Raw genomic sequence first — 17229 nt, 5'->3', positions numbered from 1 at the left:
TATACAATATTTGAGTTTCTATGGTTTTAGTTTTTACCAAATATGGACCCACCTGAATCATGAATATAATTTTATGATAATTTAATTTTAACAAAATAACTATGAAAAATGATGATGTGATATAAATTTAATCCATTTCTAATAGTTTAAAAGTATTTTATACAATATCATATATTTATATTTAAATAACAAATTTACTTTTAAAATTTCTGTAACTGAATTTATAGTTATATTTTTGTATATATAGTTTTATATTAATTATTCATAAATTAACTGCATTTTAACAAACCAAATGAAACTTTCAAGGTTGTTTTCCTAAGTTGTTTTCAAGGGTGTTTTCCTAAGTTAGTTTGATATTATTTCAATTCAAATTATATTATGTAAGAAAATAAACCCGAATCTTAACACATCCTTTAAGGTATAACTTTGAAATCACAAGGAAAAGTGTAAATGGTAATTCACTCATCCGCGTCTAAATTAAACTGGAAACCATAATTCACATCTTTGATTTTTATATATTCTTAAATGGTTCACATATAATCTTGCATGATGGAATCATAAAACATACTGTATATAGTAAAGAGAACTAAAATAAAATCAAATTATTCACAATATTGTAACACACATTCATGGGGATCCGTTTCTCATCTTAAATGAAGAGGTATGGTGTGAGTTATCATCATTATCATCAACAGGATTAACATAAAGACGAAGCAATCTGCCAAGTGAGTTTCCACGGCGGCCGTGTGGTGGCTGAAGAAGTGAACAGACGTCCACAAAAGCCCGGACGATGAGATTGTGTTGAGGAGGAGGGTTTATGTCCAAGAAACACCTAAGAAGCTCCTTAAGATCATCATCTGATTTAATATCTCTCTCCTTGATCATCTGATTCATAGACTTCTTGTAATCTTCGAATGGATTCAATGATTCCTTAGCCATTGCGACGCTCTCATCAATCTTAGGACATGGGCTGCGTAACACTGTGGGAGAAACCGGTAGTCCAGGGGTGTAGTGGCTGTGAGATGAAGGAGGGACGGTGGAGCCGCAACCACAGGGCATGAATATAATTTTGAGTGTATACTTCATCTTCTTCTTCAAAGGCATTTTTGTTTAAAGATAGGAAGGGAAAATAAGATTAGATTATTGAGTGAAGAGGGTGTTGGTGTGGAAAAGGTTTGTTAAAAGAGGAACTTCTTTTTGTTTTTAACTTAACTTGAAGATTCAGCATTGCTCCTTGCTTGCAAGATGCACAATTTTGATGGATTTTTTCTCTTTTCTGTAAGAAAAATATTCGATATGATTCGATGAAGTTAAAGTTATTGTGTACGTCATGCAATCATTTGGAACTAAGTTATAACTCACCCTCGTGTTCTGGTGTTTCCCTTAACTTTCTTATAAAAACGATTCATACCAAAATGAAATCATTCAAGACAAAATATAATCAAATTTAATCTTAAGCAAACAGTAATACTGTAATATGTTTATACCAAAAGTCTCTACACAAGTTCAAACATAGGTTTTGCTGTTAATGTATTATAAAACAGTAATAATAATATTTGATTGTGGTATATAACTAACTACAAACTCGTTTACTTATAAAAAAACTACAAACTCGTTTTATCGAATCTTTTATATATTAAAGCGCAAGTCGCCTAACAAATAAAAAACCGACATGTGGAAATTTTAACAAAATAATTAAAATAAAAATAACTGAACGAAAAGAAAGAAAACACAAATTGTTTTAACTGCTTCAACTGTTACAGCCACAATCCCACCTCCTCATCTTACATTTCTGCAACAAATTTTGTTTATATAATGGTTTGAAACAGTTTAATTTCTTCCATGAAGCTAACCGCAGCTTTCATCTCTCATAAGTTTTATTTCGATATCAACAATGTTCCATCTTCTTTCTTTTTTCTCTTCAAGAAGACTAGCCTTCAATCTTATGGTGGCTAAAAAATTCAGCAAACGAGTACGTGATAAAGTTTTTAAGTCTCAGCAATTAATTATGTTCCATTGTACAGTTTGAATTCTTTTTTTTTGTTCAAGAAGCTGGGAACACCTTTTCATTTCTTCTATGTTTCAGATTGGAAACAAAGAAAAATGAGATGAAGATATATGATTATCGAAGATTGAGGCAGATTGATGAAGAAGAAACTTCAACGTATAGGACAATTCTCAGCTTACAGTGAAGCGAAAACATGTTGAAAATTAAAGTCTACGGCTATTGAAGAAGAAAGGAAGGGAAGGGATGCAATAAACCCACGTCACCTGCTGGTCATGTTTTAATTGATAGGTCAGAAGCAAAATCTTTTAACTATTTATTCAAAGAAGACAACGACCAATATTTTTTTCTTTAAACAACAATTAGCGTTGAAAACATTGTATAGAAAATATCATGGGCTTAACATATACTATACGTATGGTTGACAAATTATTTAATATAGAATTTGTGAAAGCCCCATAATGTTTTGGACAATATTTTTATATAGTAAATATCATGGGCTTAACATATACAAGAATGTTTAGATATGCTTGAGGTGAATTTGTTAATTAAAATAATATCTAAAGTATACAATATTTCTTTTACTATATTTAGTTTTAGTAATAGATATAAAATATATTATTTTACCATAATTTATTTTCTTCTAACTATTCAAATTTATTTTTATGTAAAATAAATGTTGATTTTGGGTCACAACAAGTTAAAGATAAACTAAAAAAAAGAGATTTTTGTTATTAATTATGGAGAAAGAAAATATAATATTTTGAATTTATTAAAAAGCAATGAAATAAAAAACATTCAAGTCAGTCCATTCTTTTTTGCAGTTCCAAATTCTCCTATATTTTCTCAAATGATCTTATCCCACGTTCAAAATTAACTTTCACAACAACTGTAAACAGTTTTTTTTACATATTTTTATCTAACTTACACACATGACGAATCAAACTAGAACGGATGACATTGGTAAAAATCGGAGCCAATAGGAAAATTAAAGAATTGTGACAGAAATGGTTTTAACAAAAAAGAACTTACTTTTTATTTCTTAGATTTTTTAGTTTTTAGATTCCTAAAATTTCTCAAATCCCCACGATCACTTTCACGTAACTCCCATATCATGACACAAAATCTAACAGCTTCGGGGATGATTGGTTGGGGCTGTAGATGCTCTGGACAGCCAAAATTTAGTCTACAGCTATATATGTCAACCAATCGAGCTTTGCTTTCCTTAAAAAACTCATAACAAAAAAAACTCTGCAAAATCAAAATATGGCTGTAGAGAGCTTTATTTCCAGAGTAAACAATGAGTGCTTTAGAAATCTACAGCCAGGAAAGTTACAGCAAATAAATCTACAGATTAAATTCTACAGCAAAAAATATAAAGCTACAACACTTACCAATTATCCTCTTCATCTTTTTTATTCTTGCTTTTCTCTTCCCCTTTTTTTTGTTGAACAATCTTTTCTCTTCCTTCTTTTCCATGTTTCATATTCTTCATCAATTTTTTTCCCCCAGATTTTCTTAGCATCAACAAAAATCAATAGAGGGTTGTGACTACTATATTCGTGTTCATTTTTTTATTCTGCACAAATCTTTATCGGTTGATTCTTTTAGCGTAATTCAGATAGAATATGTCACTTAAATACACTGTTCTTTTAAAGTTTTTTTCAATTCTTTTTAAAAGGGCTTTACAAAGCTTATTTCTTCAAAAGAGAAAGACATGAAAATAAGAACACCATTTGCAAATGAGGAAATATTAGAAATTCAGTTATGTCCAACTTTTTTGTAGGCACTACGCAGCAAAAAGAAATCTCGTCCAATAGAGAAAGTAATAGATTCTGCAAACTTTACAGTTCTATCTTTGTTTTTTCATAATTATGACTCAATTTCTTATTACAAACTAGCTTTAAGTTGCATTTCCCCCAAAAGCATTGATCTCACTATATCTTATGTTTTAAGGAATTCTTTACCCGTAAGTAGCACTAAGTACGCTACATACATCTGATATAAAATTTAAGGAATTTTTTAGGGAAAGAACACTAGTTTTATATAAAACAGTAAAATATGCAATCTAACAGTAATTATATAATATGTGATATAGTTTGCTCGTCTCATAAAAAATAAAATAAACTAATATTTTTTGCAAATTTATAATATAAATTGAAATAAATCATCTATAAAGCTAAAAATAAAATAAAACAACTTTGAAACTAATGACCGGAAGCCCACATTCAAGTATACAAGAAAAATATTTCAAGCTTAAAATGTAATTAACAACAACCGTTATCAAAACAATGAAGTTTTTTTATTTCATACGTCAACAGCACATTGCTGAGCAAGCTGGTCCTTGATCGCCGGACCGGTGCCTGCGAACTGACCGGAGAAGGGAATTGACGCAGGACAATTGACAAGGAGCCGATAACATCCAGATACCCATGTGCCCACTTTAAACTTAACGCAACCGTCGATCTTGATGTTTAAAAGCACCATCCCGGCGTTTATGTCTTCGTTCAGTGCTGGAGTCAGGTAAGGTTCCACTGACACGGCAGTACCAGTCAGAACCGGCGACCACACCGTTACCTCCAGATGTCCTTGATACGTTTCCGGCATTAGATGCGCCAAAGTCACCTAATTAATCAATAGGACAAGTAAAAGGTGAATAAAATTATCAAAACATTTGTTAAGAAAATGATTCTTAAATATTGTTTAGACAATACATTAAGATGTGTAATGTTTTGCGGTATAAACGTTAAAATATTACTGGTCCATACACATTGCACAAACCAATAGGTCAATGGATAAACACATTCACACAAACAATTGCATTAAAACGCAAAACGATACCTGCTGGTTGCGGTACGAGGCATAGATGTCTAGGCGGTCGTACAATATTCCGATCTTGTCGTTCGGGTTGTGAGAAGAGACTGTGACTTGGAGATTTGAAGTTAGCAGATTTGGCTGTGAGATGTTGAACTCGTAAATGGTAACGTCTTGTAGGACAAAATCCATTTTGTGTGGGTGAAGTATGGCCCATACCAAGAAAACTACAACCGCAACCGTAACGACCAGGCCTATACATCCGTATACTATGCGTCTTGTCGCCGCGTCCACATATTTGCTGTAGTCGATCTCGCACTTTTTCTCCTTCTCCGCCATTGTAGCGTTTGGGTGCGTTCAGTGAAATGAGAGATATTTATTATTATGTGAAATGGGAGCAATGTGTGTTTTCGTTTGAATTCGGTTCTGATGTAAATATTAACAAATTAAGAAACAGATGATCTGATGTACCATATGAGATATATGTTTTGACATAATTAAATTGTTCTGGTTGGCAATATTTATAACTAAATGATCGAATTGTCCTATTTACATTCATTAGATCGCATAACAATATCTATAATTCCTCTTTTGAATTGCAGCCATAAAAAGGAGATTTTTAAGGTTTATTACTTTTTATGTTTATTTAAAATACTTTGATATAAAATTTACTATCACATTTTTTTCTTAATTATTTATCTCAATAAACGATCTGTAGAATATTTTTGAAGATTTATGGAAGATTTAGATACCTATTAACTTATTGATGGCGTAAAATGTGAATGTTGATTGATTCACTATCAACAGGTGATTACATGTATTTTATAAATAAAAAAAAAAGATTACATGTATTTCTAGGATTAAGTTGGGGATATTAGGTAGTAAAATACCCTAGGATAACACTAAATTTTTTTTTATCACAAATATAGATTCTAAGGATCAAAATGACCCAAATGTTTCATTAAATAGGTAAATATACATTTACCCTTAGGGTTAACTAATCCAAACTTTAGGGTTTAGAGTTAAGGAGTAGAGATTTGGAATTGAGGTTTAAAATTTTATAAAATAAAAAATAAATATTAAAAAATTTAAAAATAGTTTCAAAAAGTATTTTCGAATTACAAAAAGAAAATTTGAAAAAAAAAAAAATTTTGCGAAAAAAATAAAAAAATTCGAATTTGAAAACATATAATCTAACACTATAATTTTTTATTTTTTTATATATCTAGGGTATTAAGATTCTTATACCTATTAAATAAAATATTTTGGTCATTTTTCTTTTCGTGTTCTGTTTTTGTGAACAAAATTTATTGAGGAGAATTGTCCTATTAGGTATCAGATAATTTATTGAAAGTCCTTTAGCTTAGTTATCGGCCCATATATGAATGAATAGCTATGTTTCCAGGCCATACTTTAAACTGAAAGGCCCAAAGTTTCCATCAGGAAGGAAAATTGAAAAGGCGTTCGTCCGCCGCCACTGAAGTATTCGATGATGTAAGCACAAAGGAAGCTCCAAAGTGAGATTCTTCAGAGGTATCCGTATCTGAATGTCACTAAACACGTCAATCACAAATCCCTTTTCCTCTCTGACAATCTTTCTACTCTCTTTGTATATATATATATACTGAATCTTTAATTCCATTTCCAAGAACAAGAAAGAAGAAGATCATCCGAAAATACAAAACCTTCATTGTTTAGATTTTAATTGGAGCCTGAACCGCTAAAATGGCAGGGATAGTATCTACCTCTAAACAAGGAAAGAGGGTGGTGGTGATCGGCGGCGGAGTCGCCGGCTCCCTCGCCGCAAAACTGCTTCAGGCCGATGCTGACGTCACCCTCATAGACCCGTAAGCTTTTTTTTTTGCACTATCTTAATATTAGATCATCATCACTCGCTCATAATATTGTTGAAAAAACATGATCGAATCAGGAAGGAGTACTTTGAGATCCCATGGGCGAGCTTGAGATCCATGGTGGAGCCTTCCTTTGCTGAAAGAACAGTTATCAACCACAAGAACTACTTCAAGAAAGGCCGTGTCGTTACTTCTCCGGCGATCAACATCACGGAGAGTGACGTAATGACTAAAGACGGAGCTGTGATTGGATATGATTACTTAGTGATCGCTACAGGTCACAACGACTTGTTTCCCAAAACCAGACAAGAGAAGCTCTCACAATACCAAGCAGGTAATGATCCAAAACCCTAATGCTTCTAAGAAACGTAAGACACAAGCTAGGTTTTGTTTTTATCAGGTTTTTACAGCTAGTCTTGTTTTTGGTTGCAGAATATGAGAAGATCGTATCTTCTCAATCAGTTCTGATTGTCGGTGGAGGACCGTCAGGCGTGGAGCTAGCTGCAGAGATAGCAGTTGACTTTCCGGAGAAGAAAGTGACGTTGGTGCACAAAGGACCGAGGTTACTCGAGTTTGTCGGAGAAAAGGCTGCTGACAAAGCGTTTGACTGGTTAGAATCAAAGAAAGTGGAAGTGATACTGAACCAGTCCGTGGATTTGAGTTCAGCTTCAGACGGAAACAAAACATATCGTACTTCAGGAGGAGAAACTATACACGCAGATTGTCATTTCCTCTGTGTCGGGAAGCCTCTGGCTTCTCAGTGGCTGAGTGGAACTGTTTTGAAAGATAGCTTGGATGGTAAAGGAAGGGTCATGGTCGATGAGCATTTGCGGGTTAAGGATCGAAAGAATGTATTCGCCATTGGAGATATCACTAATATTCCGGTAAGTGCATCATATCATGAAGACATAGTTAGTATCTTGTTTTGATTATTATGACTTTTGTAATGATAGGAGATGAAGCAAGGATATATAGCGGAGAGTCATGCTAATGTGGCTGTGAAGAACATTAAAGTGATGATGTCTGGCGGGAAAAAGAAGAGGTTGTCGACGTACAAGCCAGGATCAGAGATTGCTATTGTGTCTTTAGGAAGGAAAGACTCGGTGGCTCAGTTTCCGTTTGTGACAGTGGTTGGTTGCCTCCCTGGTTTGATCAAGTCCAAGGATTTATTTGTAGGGAAAACGAGGAAGGCAAGAGGGCTAAGTCCTAAACTTTTACAAGGTTGAGTTCTCTAGTGTGTCTCAGAGGTTTCATCTTGAGAGAGATAGAGATGCTTTTGTGCACATATGTAATCATGGTTGTGTTTGTTTATGTCTGTGTGTTGATCTCATTGTCTTAGTGTGGAGTGAGTGTTGGTTTGCTTATGTTATTTGTGTGTATCTTGAGGTACTGTATAATAATGAATTTATTTTGAGCTCCATTAGTGGTGTCAATCGGGCTGGTCTGGGTCCAGTCCTAAAAGGCTATAGAGTTTTTGGTATTTTTGAAAATTTTTAAAAGATAAATTAAAATTAAATTCGTTAAATTTAAAACCAAAATTAATTTAATTCTAAATTTAAATAATGATCCATATATGTCTATAAAATCCAAAACGAAAATAAATATCTTACCTAATAAACCAAATAAACAGTAATAGCGAATATAATAAAACAAAATCTTTTCAACTCTAAGCAATAGAAACTATAGGATCAAGATGTTCTTCATTAACTTCCACATGTTTGTCGTCATCGAAAGTTACATATAAAATATAAAAATATTTAATTTTGACATATATATACATATATCAATATAAATATTTTTTTAAAAAATATATAGATTGCAAAACATAGATCCTTCTTACTAAGAACGTGTCCAATCAGTACTTTAACATGTCTTGGTAGGAAATAAGTTCTATTTGTTTAATACATGAGCAACAATGATAAAATGAGATTTTGATGTCACTATAGTTATTGGAATTCTATATTTGTCTAAGATATTAGCACTAGTTCTATATTTGTCTAAGACATTAGCACCTTTGTTAAATAATTAAATAAATTAAAATATAAGTTTCGGGTTTTCAGACCGATCCTTGTCCAAACGAGCTTAATCTCAAAACAATTAAAGCCCAAATAGACTAAGTCCAAAATGCCCAATTTTTTTGGACTTCTATAATTTAATCTAAGCCTGACTATTTATAGGGTTAAGCGGGTTCGGGCGGCGAAGTGCAAACTTTTACTCTAATTGACATGTCTAAGCTCCGGTTTTCTTGTACTGGCGATTTCAAATTTTCTTTCCTTAGAAAAACTAAACCGGGAATAATATCCATATGAAACTATTATAATTTTGAACTGAAATTAACTATTCACCAAACCCATGGATTATTGGTTCATGGATTTTAAAATCCAAGCAAATTAGTGATATTTAATTTGTAATTGCAATTCAGTATTTTCACACATACATTTATAGATTCAATTTTTCTACAAAATGTAATAAGTTTTTTAAAAATTATGTGTTAAGATCTTGTAACATATAGCCACCAGGGAAAATGGATTTTCTGTAATAGTATTTTCTTCTTTGTTCTCTAGTATTATGGTTTTATTCTGGATATTTTCCCTAAGTTTCCGGATAAATTTTTATTTTTCGCCGGCAATTGTAATAGGAGATATATCTCTGTTTTTTGTTGTTATGGTTATCGCAGATTGTTCGACAGTCTCTAGAGTAAACTTTTCAAAAGAGATCTCTTCTGAAACAACTTTAATCAAAGAAAAAAATCTATCTTTATCTGGAAAACTTTTATTGTGTAGGCAACTGCAGCCCATTGTGATGCGGAAAAGCATTTCGATTGTTAAAAACGCGAAACAAGATCATCCTGATATCAATGTATTGTTATTATCCAACCAATTTTCGTGCGGACTTCATCATTGTTTTTTCTTGTAATCGTATTTGACATATCATATTTTCTGTGGGTTAGATTGTTTTTCAAAAGCTTGTTTTGGTTTTCTCGACGCGATATATTATATCAACTGTTATGCTATTATCTTTGATAGATAATATTGAATAAAATAATTTGTAGACGAAAAAAAGATTATCTTGTAACATATTCAGGTGGTGCTGTAAGATTCGACCTGCTCCTCTCACTTTTTCTTATTCTGCTATATTCTAATTATTCATATCAAATTATTTTTTACCGTAGAACAAAATATCACTTAGTCGCTCCGGATACTATTGTAAAGGGTAACCTATGAGGACAACCTAAGTTGTTATCGGTTAAAGGGCTGATGCAGAGGAGCATATATCTTTGGTTGTGCCTGTTTATGAATTGATTTGTTTCGTGGTCCGACGACCATGGTAGCTTACACAAGCGTCCTGGTTGTGAGAATATTGCATTTTGAGGTGTCTTAAATCTTAATGTACCAGTAAAATCTCAGCATTGTGTTTGGCTAAGAATCAAGTGTATCATGCAAGGACGAAACACATTCGAATAAGGTTTCACAAAATAAGGGAGTTAGCAGCTTCTGAAGAAGTCTTGTTGGAGAATGTGCACACGTCGGAAATTGCAGTTGACATGTTGACCAAGCCTGTCGCAACGGAGAAATTCAAGCATTGTTTGGATTTACTCCATGTTGTCCAATGATAATAAGTAAAGGAGGTCCCCGTGAAAAGATAGACGGGATAAAGAGTTTGGTAGAAATTTTTCGTTAAGGTGGAGTTTGTTGTATCTTGAAGTGTCTTAAATCTCTGTGCACCAGTAAAAGCCCAACATTTGTACAGTATGCCTTATCGGTTTAGGAAAATTTATTTTTTCTAAATAACTATATATTTCTATAGGAAAAAGAAAATGAGGTTTCGAGGCTTCTATAAATACGGGTCTAAAAGTTTATAAATTTATTCATTTACGTGATAATAAGAAATCTTAAACATGTATTTGTCTCAATATGTTTTTGCTCTGTTTTGTTTTTTTCGAGTTAATTCACGCTTGTTCGCACATAGAGCATTCACCATCGTAAATCAGTTTAAGAGAGATATTCAATGGACGTAATCACGTCTAATTAAATGATATGAGAGACAAGACACAAGACACGGCTCAACTATTATAAAAATGAAATAAATAGAAAAGAAGAAGAAAAGGTGAAGAACAGCTCTTCATGGGGAGACTTTCGTGAGAGTAAGAAACCCATTTAGTTGTTGTCTGCTTTCTATTGGTCCAAATTTTAATTTATTTTTTAAATACTTAAATAAATAAGATGAGAGTTTTTGTGGATCTCTCAACAATGATGATGTTCTACTCCGGGTGGGTCCGTGTGGAGTAGACATGTGGTCGATATAAAAGGAAGACTTGTAAATTTCAAAGTCAAGCTGCACAACTCACAAGACCTAATCAAGCAGGATTCCAAAACGTATAATTGGTCCGTTGTTTACTTCCTTAGTAAACATCACCGTTGGTCGAATCAAATTACATCTTCATGTTTTGTCTCTATTAGCTAAATATCGATCTTTGGAATATAGAGTGATTTGTGAGCCACACGAAAGGAAACTTCCACAATTGAAGAGTCAAGCAACGTGACTATAACTCTTACCATCGTTATACTTTGTATATATATTATTAAAAATTGTTTTGGCTGCCAAACCAAATCATACATACCAAGTTTCTTCTTCAATATCTTTGTTTTGTTCCAAGTCTTTCTTTTCCAAATGGTGAAACTGTGTTTCCATGTTTCTTCCATCTCTCATTTCCTCTGTTGTGTCTTCGTCTCCAGCTTCTTTGTCAAGACTCTTGTTTGTCAACCATTTCCTCGTCCAGACCAAATTGAGATCCTTTTGGCTTTTAAGAACGAGTTTCCAATCCTCAAATGCGACTTCAGAAAGTGGTCGGATTCAAAACAAAAGACGAAATCTTGGACTAGCAAAGACGTTAAATCATTTGATGGGGTTGTATTTGATAACGACACTGGTGTAGTGACGAAACTTGACCTACTTGGTGCATGTCTCAGTGGCACTCTCAGAGCCAATAGTAGCCTTTTCAGATTCCACCACCTCAGGTACCTTGATCTCTCTTACAACTACTTTGACTCGTTCTCATTCCTCCCTGAACTTAGCAAACTCACAAACTTAGAGGTGATCTTTCTTATATGGGCTTAGCCGGTGAAATCTCATCCTCATTCAGTAGCCTAAACCGTCTAACGCACTTGACCCTTTGCGGTAACGAGCTTATCGGTAGCTTTTCCCCTCTATTCAATCTATCAAGGCTCTCTTTTTTATCTCTTTTCGATAATCACTTTTCTGGAAACATTCATTGTTCTCTACTCACCATGCCTTTTCTGTCAAGTCTTGATTTGAGCCATAACCATCTCACCGACTCTCTTGAAATTATGAATTGCTCTTCATCATCTAAGCTTCAATTGTTAGATCTTAGCAATAACCGTCTCAGTGGTCGAATCTTAAAGCCTATCTCAAAATTAACCAACCTCAAGGAACTTCACCTAACTTCTCAGAACACAACCGACCCAATCAACTTTGTCTCCTTGGGCTTCAAGTCTTTTAGAGTTATTGGATCTTTCTGGAAGTAGTATATCAAGGCTTGATATCGGATCAACAAATTTGATCACACTAGGCTTGACGAATTGCAGCATCAACGAATTCCCCACATTTATTAAGAACCTACAGAAGCTACATGTTTTTGTACATGGCAAACAACATGCTGAAAGGAGAAGTGCCTAAATGGTTATGGAGTATCGCCAATAGTGGTTCTCAATTCGTCACTTATTTCATTAGATCTGAGGTCAAACGATTTTCGAGGATCTCTTCCTATTATTTCACCAGGATTGGCGTTCATGCTTGCATCAAATAAAGCTACATAGGTGTCATTGATCTAGCCCACAACAATTTCAGTGGTTCAGTTCCCCGGTGCTTGATTAATTCAACCGTAGAATATCTGGATCTCCGAAACAACAATCTCATTGGGAAACTGCCCGACATATTCGACACAAGAAGCTCACTAATAAGAATCCTTGATGTTAGCCACAATCAAATAGCTGGGAAGCTTCCAATGTCTCTTACAAATTGCACAAACCTAGAGGTTATAAATGTGGAGAGCAATAGAATCGTTGACCTCTTTCCGTTTTGGTTGAAGGATCTACCGAAACTAAAAGTTGTTGTCCTCCGGTCAAACATGTTCCATGGTCCTATCTATTCCCATCAACATCCTCTATCATTTCCACAACTGCGGATGGTTGACATATCACGTAACAAATTCACCGGAAGACTACCACATGATTACTTTGTAACCTGGAGCACACCCCATGAATCCATGATCGGTACTCCTCGAGAAGCAAGAGAGCCACTGTACATAGGAGATGACTACTCATATAGGTATTATCCTTCCATGTATTTGAGAAACAAAGGAATAAACATGGAGCTGGAAAAAATCCTTGTGGCGTACACATCCATTGATTTCTCTGAAAACAAATTTGCAGGAAAGATTCCAGAATCTATTACAATGATTTCACCGGTCATATTCCATCCTCTTGGGCTAATCTCACTAGGCTCGAGTCACTAGACCTATCTGGGAACCAACTTTCTGGAAAAATCCCGCATGAGCTGGCATCCCTTTCGTTCTTGGAGTACATTAACGTTTCACATAACAAACTCTCGGGCCAAATACCACAGTCCACACAGCTTGGAGGACAGCCTAAATCATCTTTTGAAGGGAATCTCAATCTTTGTGGTCTTCCTCTTCAAGAGAGTTGCTTCAGATACCACACACCATCAGCACCAGAGGAACACCACCTAAAACCTCCAAAGAGAGAACAAGTGTTGAATTGGAAAGCCGTGGCAATGGGATATGGCCCTGGAGTCTTGTTTGGACTGGTCATTGGACAAGTCCTTTATTCATACAAACCGGTGTTGTTCTACAAGTTGTTTCGCCTTTGAAATGAAGTATTAGCAATAAGGGTTTTGTATGTCTTGAGTGATATCGTTAAGTTATATTCTCATGAAATGAAAGTTAGCCGTGAGAGTAAACGTACGTGGGTTTTTATTTTCTTTCTTCCCATTTCATGTTATATTTTACTCATGTCTTGATGCTTCATCCGTATTTGAATAAAATTCGTACTCAATTTTCCTAAGACAAACATGACAACAGAGGCGGTTTACTCTGTTCTTCTTCAAAGACTCTCTGCATGAGCATGTGATAGGCACAATGTTATTCCTGGATCTGATGGAGAAATTTGGAGTTGTAGACAAAATCCATTGTTGGGATTTATTTTACCATTGTAAAAAAAAAAAAGTGATTTATTTTATTTATTTGCACATATCAATTTAACTATATGAGTAATAGTTATTGATTTATCAATTATTCAATACATATTTATTATTTCATAATATTTAAAAGAATCCAAATGAATAATAGCATGTAAAAATTTATTCATAGATTCCATTTCACAATAGTTTTATTAGGGTGATAAAAATTATATGTTAAAATACAAATTTGAGGAAAAAAAAAATACTTATATAGATTTACAAATAAATTAAATGATTTATTAGCTTGTATGAATTTATAAAAGTTTCAAAAAATTAGATGGATTTCTCAAATAATCTAACACTTCACTTGGATTAGTCTCATAATCTTATTAAACCGAAACCAACCAGAAAAAAAAGCGAAATCGAACCACTCATAGGTTTAACCGCCGACGATCCCCAGACGGAGCCACGCACCGGCGACTTCAATCATCCCTGTAATCTCCTGACATCTTTCTATCGAAGAACCCGAATCCAAACGCGTGAAAGGTGAACGCTTACTTGTTTGTGAGTCAAAATCTGAAGATTTCAGAAAACAACGAGATGTCCCGTGGTGGTTCAGACAAGACTGATGAATCACTCAAACGTAAGTCTCTACTCTTTGTAACTGCACAACAAGATCTTGAATGTTATGGGTTCACCCATCTAAATTGAAATATTCATCTTTTCTTTTCTAAGGGACGAACCTGATGAATTTCCGTTCTCTGCTCGTATCCTCCATGCTCCTCCGCGTGTTCCTGATCATCTACGGAGAATGGCAAGACTCCCACATGGAGGTCCGCTACACAGACATCGACTACACCGTCTTCTCCGACGCCGCCTCCTTGATGGCCTCCGGTGAATCTCCTTACAAGAGAACCACTTACCGTTACTCACCTCTCCTCGCGCTCCTTCTCGTCCCCAATTCAATCTTCCATCGTTCTTGGGGAAAGTTTATTTTCTCTGCTTCTGGTATGCTTCTCTCTCTCAAGCCTTAAAGATTCAACCTTTTATTTGTCTCGTTCTGAATCTGTTTATGTCCGTTAGATTTGCTGGTGGGTTTGTTTATCCGTGAGATTCTGAAACTACGTAAGGTGTCTGAGAAGGTGTGTACTGTTTCTGTAATGGTATGGCTTCTTAATCCGTTTACGTTCACAATTGGAACCAGAGGCAACTGTGAACCTATAGTTTGTGCTATGATACTTTGGATCATCCTCTCCCTAATGAAAGGTACTACTTCACACACATATGTATATATCAAGTTTGCAGCTCTTTTATCCCCTGAGAGTTCCACATTAAGGCTCCGAATAGTAGTAACATTCGGAACAACTGCCACGCGGTTCTAATAGTTACAAAAACTTATATAGATACATAGGTATATGTAGAGATTTTTGTTACTATTAACCAATGTTCTAAAAATCACTAGGCGTCTTATAGATACATAGGTGCGGTTCTTTGGTTCCTTGTGTTACCATTCGAAGCCTAAATAGATCATAACAAGACATTGCAACAATGTGTGTTTACTGTGTAGGTAATTTGTCACAAGCTGCATTTTGGTACGGGCTTGTTGTGCATTTCAGGGTGTATCCTATTATCTATGCGTTACCGATCATATTGGTTCTCGATTCCAAGTTATTTAGATCTGGTCAAAAGCCTCCTCTTGAGGATTGGAATACACTTACTAGCAGCACGGAGAAGAAAACATTCCGCTTAAAAAGTTTGTTTTCGAGGGAGAGAATCATGTTTGGTTTGATATCCGGAGGAGTTTTCCTAGCTTGCAATGCTGTTTCCTTCTACTTTTACGGGCATGAGTTCCTCCACGAGGCTCTCTTGTATCACCTCACTCGCACGGATCCAAGGCACAACTTCTCAATCTACTTTTACCACATTTATCTTCACTACGAGCGTCAGTTTTCAGCTGTGGAGAAGCTTATCTCGTTTTTGCCTCAGTTCACGGTACAGCTTGCTTTAGTCTTCAGCTTCTCTAAGGATCTAGTGTTCTGTATGTTTCTCCAAACCGTCGCATTCGTTGCTTTCAATAAGGTATGCACTAAAGAGTCAATGTTAATGCTAAAACCTTTTGGTTTTGATGTAGTGGTTTAATTTGGCTCTAGGTGATAACTGCGCAGTACTTTGTGTGGTTCTATTGCCTGCTACCTCTGATTCTACCATGGAGCCGTATGAAGCTGAAATGGGAAGGCTTGTTATGCATTATTCTGTGGATTGGAGCTCAGACGCATTGGCTGTTGTGGGGATACATGCTTGAGTTCAAGGGGGTTAACGTCTTTCTACAGCTGTGGATGGCGAGTTTGGTGTTTCTGGCTGCAAACACATTTGTCCTTGTCAAGATCATACAGCGACATAGATTCTCTCCTCTCTTCGGACAATATGTGTCTTCTGATGGAAAGAATGTTAAGAAACTTGACTGATACTGTTCCAAAAGCTGTCTGCTTCTTTGTTTGTTGGGTCGTTTCATATATTGAGGACCTTGGAACTATGGTTTTTGTATATGATTCTTGATCTGCAAGTTTTGTTGGTGTATCTTTTTGTTTGATATGTCTTCCAAGGCGTGGACCCAAACTTAATCCTAAGGTGCCCGTTCCGGTTGCTATCCCCACTACTAAGAGGTTGTTGAACAACAGTTGTTGAAAATGTGACCTTACTAATAATTTACAATATATCATATTTGTTAAATGATATGTTAGAATTTCAAGAGTTTACGATATATGCCTTTCAGAGAGAACTCAGTAAGGTTTTCGTGATAAATCGTTTGTTTCTGATCTAACCATGATGTTATCGTGTATCACCACATAAAAAATCATACTTCGTTAGAAAAAATATATATACATATAAACTATAATGACATGCACTTATGAATTATGATCCTTTTGGTTTTGGGACGTTCAACCAAACAACTTCTACTTGCAACAAAGTCACGAGAAATAAGAGCTGTGCAACAATGTGCACATGCACTTGAAACAACGATTGTTGTTGTAAACAATGTCTCAACCCAGAGAAAGAATGTTCGGATAGAGAGGAAAAAAACAAAGCTAGACAATGTCTCAACCAGAGAAAGAATTTTAACCGGAACTTCTAGCTCTATTGGTAAAGGACTCACGGTTGTGAATTCTGCTATCTAAGTTCGAATCTCGACCATCGAGTAATTCACATGCAGAACTCCAGCATCCGAGACCAAAGACCGTTCACGGTGATCCACATCGTGAGCAGCAAAAACTAGGTCCTTGATCGCTTGGGTCTCTAGTCTTTGATCATTTCTATGGACCAGGATACTTGGTTATAAAA

At 35.0% G+C, this 17229-nt stretch overlaps 4 protein-coding genes and 1 pseudogene across 7 annotated transcripts; 3 read left to right on the top strand and 2 right to left on the bottom strand.

Annotated features, from left to right (window-relative positions):
* Window positions 1-492: 492 nt before the first annotated feature.
* LOC106427320 lies at window positions 493-1457 on the bottom strand (annotated as a pseudogene).
* Window positions 493-5158, bottom strand: LOC106427299 (NDR1/HIN1-like protein 12). The gene is made up of 2 exons (XM_013868029.3): window positions 4847-5158; window positions 493-4630 (listed from the first exon to the last, which is right to left on the bottom strand). The coding sequence occupies exons 1-2, from the start codon at window positions 5156-5158 to the stop codon at window positions 4313-4315; spliced, it is 630 nt and encodes a 209-aa protein (XP_013723483.2). The 3' UTR covers window positions 493-4312.
* A 1161-nt stretch (window positions 5159-6319) lies between these two features.
* Window positions 6320-8092, top strand: LOC106427311 (ferroptosis suppressor protein 1). The gene is made up of 4 exons (XM_013868042.3): window positions 6320-6666; window positions 6750-7006; window positions 7105-7556; window positions 7626-8092. Exons 1-4 carry the CDS (start codon window positions 6545-6547, stop codon window positions 7896-7898), a joined length of 1104 nt encoding a protein of 367 aa, XP_013723496.2. The 5' UTR covers window positions 6320-6544; the 3' UTR covers window positions 7899-8092.
* A 3166-nt stretch (window positions 8093-11258) lies between these two features.
* Window positions 11259-13789, top strand: LOC106420050 (receptor-like protein 54). 2 transcript variants are annotated; one of them, XM_048746544.1, is made up of 2 exons: window positions 11259-11690; window positions 13125-13789. In XM_048746544.1, exons 1-2 carry the CDS (start codon window positions 11344-11346, stop codon window positions 13579-13581), a joined length of 804 nt encoding a protein of 267 aa, XP_048602501.1. In that variant the 5' UTR covers window positions 11259-11343; the 3' UTR covers window positions 13582-13789. The 2 variants fall into 2 exon arrangements, with proteins under 2 accessions (XP_048602501.1, XP_048602503.1); XM_048746546.1 differs by having other exon boundaries at window positions 11261-13020.
* Window positions 13790-14272: 483 nt separating this feature from the next.
* Window positions 14273-16480, top strand: LOC125581319 (GPI mannosyltransferase 1-like). Of its 3 annotated transcripts, none has more exons than XM_048746542.1 (5): window positions 14273-14533; window positions 14626-14898; window positions 14974-15156; window positions 15458-15882; window positions 16041-16480. In XM_048746542.1, the coding sequence occupies exons 1-5, from the start codon at window positions 14491-14493 to the stop codon at window positions 16353-16355; spliced, it is 1239 nt and encodes a 412-aa protein (XP_048602499.1). In that variant the 5' UTR covers window positions 14273-14490; the 3' UTR covers window positions 16356-16480. The 3 variants fall into 3 exon arrangements, with proteins under 3 accessions (XP_048602499.1, XP_048602500.1, XP_048602498.1); XM_048746543.1 differs by having other exon boundaries at window positions 16022-16480; XM_048746541.1 differs by having other exon boundaries at window positions 15458-15969.
* The last annotated feature ends 749 nt before the right edge of the window (window positions 16481-17229 follow it).

The sequence above is a fragment of the Brassica napus genome, chromosome C2 (genome assembly GCF_020379485.1).
Source record: "Brassica napus cultivar Da-Ae chromosome C2, Da-Ae, whole genome shotgun sequence".
In the NCBI taxonomy this organism is placed as follows: domain Eukaryota; kingdom Viridiplantae; phylum Streptophyta; class Magnoliopsida; order Brassicales; family Brassicaceae; genus Brassica; species Brassica napus.
Note: the sequence above shows the minus strand (reverse complement) of the source record. Positions and strands in the feature narration are given on the sequence as shown.

What these genes read in the sequence shown, in the direction of transcription:
- LOC125581319 (XM_048746541.1), top strand. Translation starts at nt 14,491, where the DNA reads ATGTCCCGTGGTGGTTCAGACAAGACTGATGAATCACTCAAAC. An exon ending in GTTTATTTTCTCTGCTTCTG is followed by an intron (nt 14,899 to 14,973) that starts GTATGCTTCTCT and finishes TATGTCCGTTAG; the next exon opens with ATTTGCTGGTGGGTTTGTTT. An exon ending in CATTCGTTGCTTTCAATAAG is followed by an intron (nt 15,970 to 16,040) that starts GTATGCACTAAA and finishes ATTTGGCTCTAG; the next exon opens with GTGATAACTGCGCAGTACTT.
- LOC106427299 (XM_013868029.3), bottom strand. Translation starts at nt 5,158, where the DNA reads ATGGCGGAGAAGGAGAAAAAGTGCGAGATCGACTACAGCAAATATGTG. An exon ending in CCTCGTACCGCAACCAGCAG is followed by an intron (nt 4,631 to 4,846) that starts GTATCGTTTTGC and finishes TTGATTAATTAG; the next exon opens with GTGACTTTGGCGCATCTAAT.
- LOC106427311 (XM_013868042.3), top strand. Translation starts at nt 6,545, where the DNA reads ATGGCAGGGATAGTATCTACCTCTAAACAAGGAAAGAGGGTGGTGGTG. An exon ending in GACGTCACCCTCATAGACCC is followed by an intron (nt 6,667 to 6,749) that starts GTAAGCTTTTTT and finishes TGATCGAATCAG; the next exon opens with GAAGGAGTACTTTGAGATCC. An exon ending in GCTCTCACAATACCAAGCAG is followed by an intron (nt 7,007 to 7,104) that starts GTAATGATCCAA and finishes TTTTGGTTGCAG; the next exon opens with AATATGAGAAGATCGTATCT.
- LOC106420050 (XM_048746544.1), top strand. Translation starts at nt 11,344, where the DNA reads ATGGTGAAACTGTGTTTCCATGTTTCTTCCATCTCTCATTTCCTCTGT. An exon ending in TTCAGATTCCACCACCTCAG is followed by an intron (nt 11,691 to 13,124) that starts GTACCTTGATCT and finishes ACAAATTTGCAG; the next exon opens with GAAAGATTCCAGAATCTATT.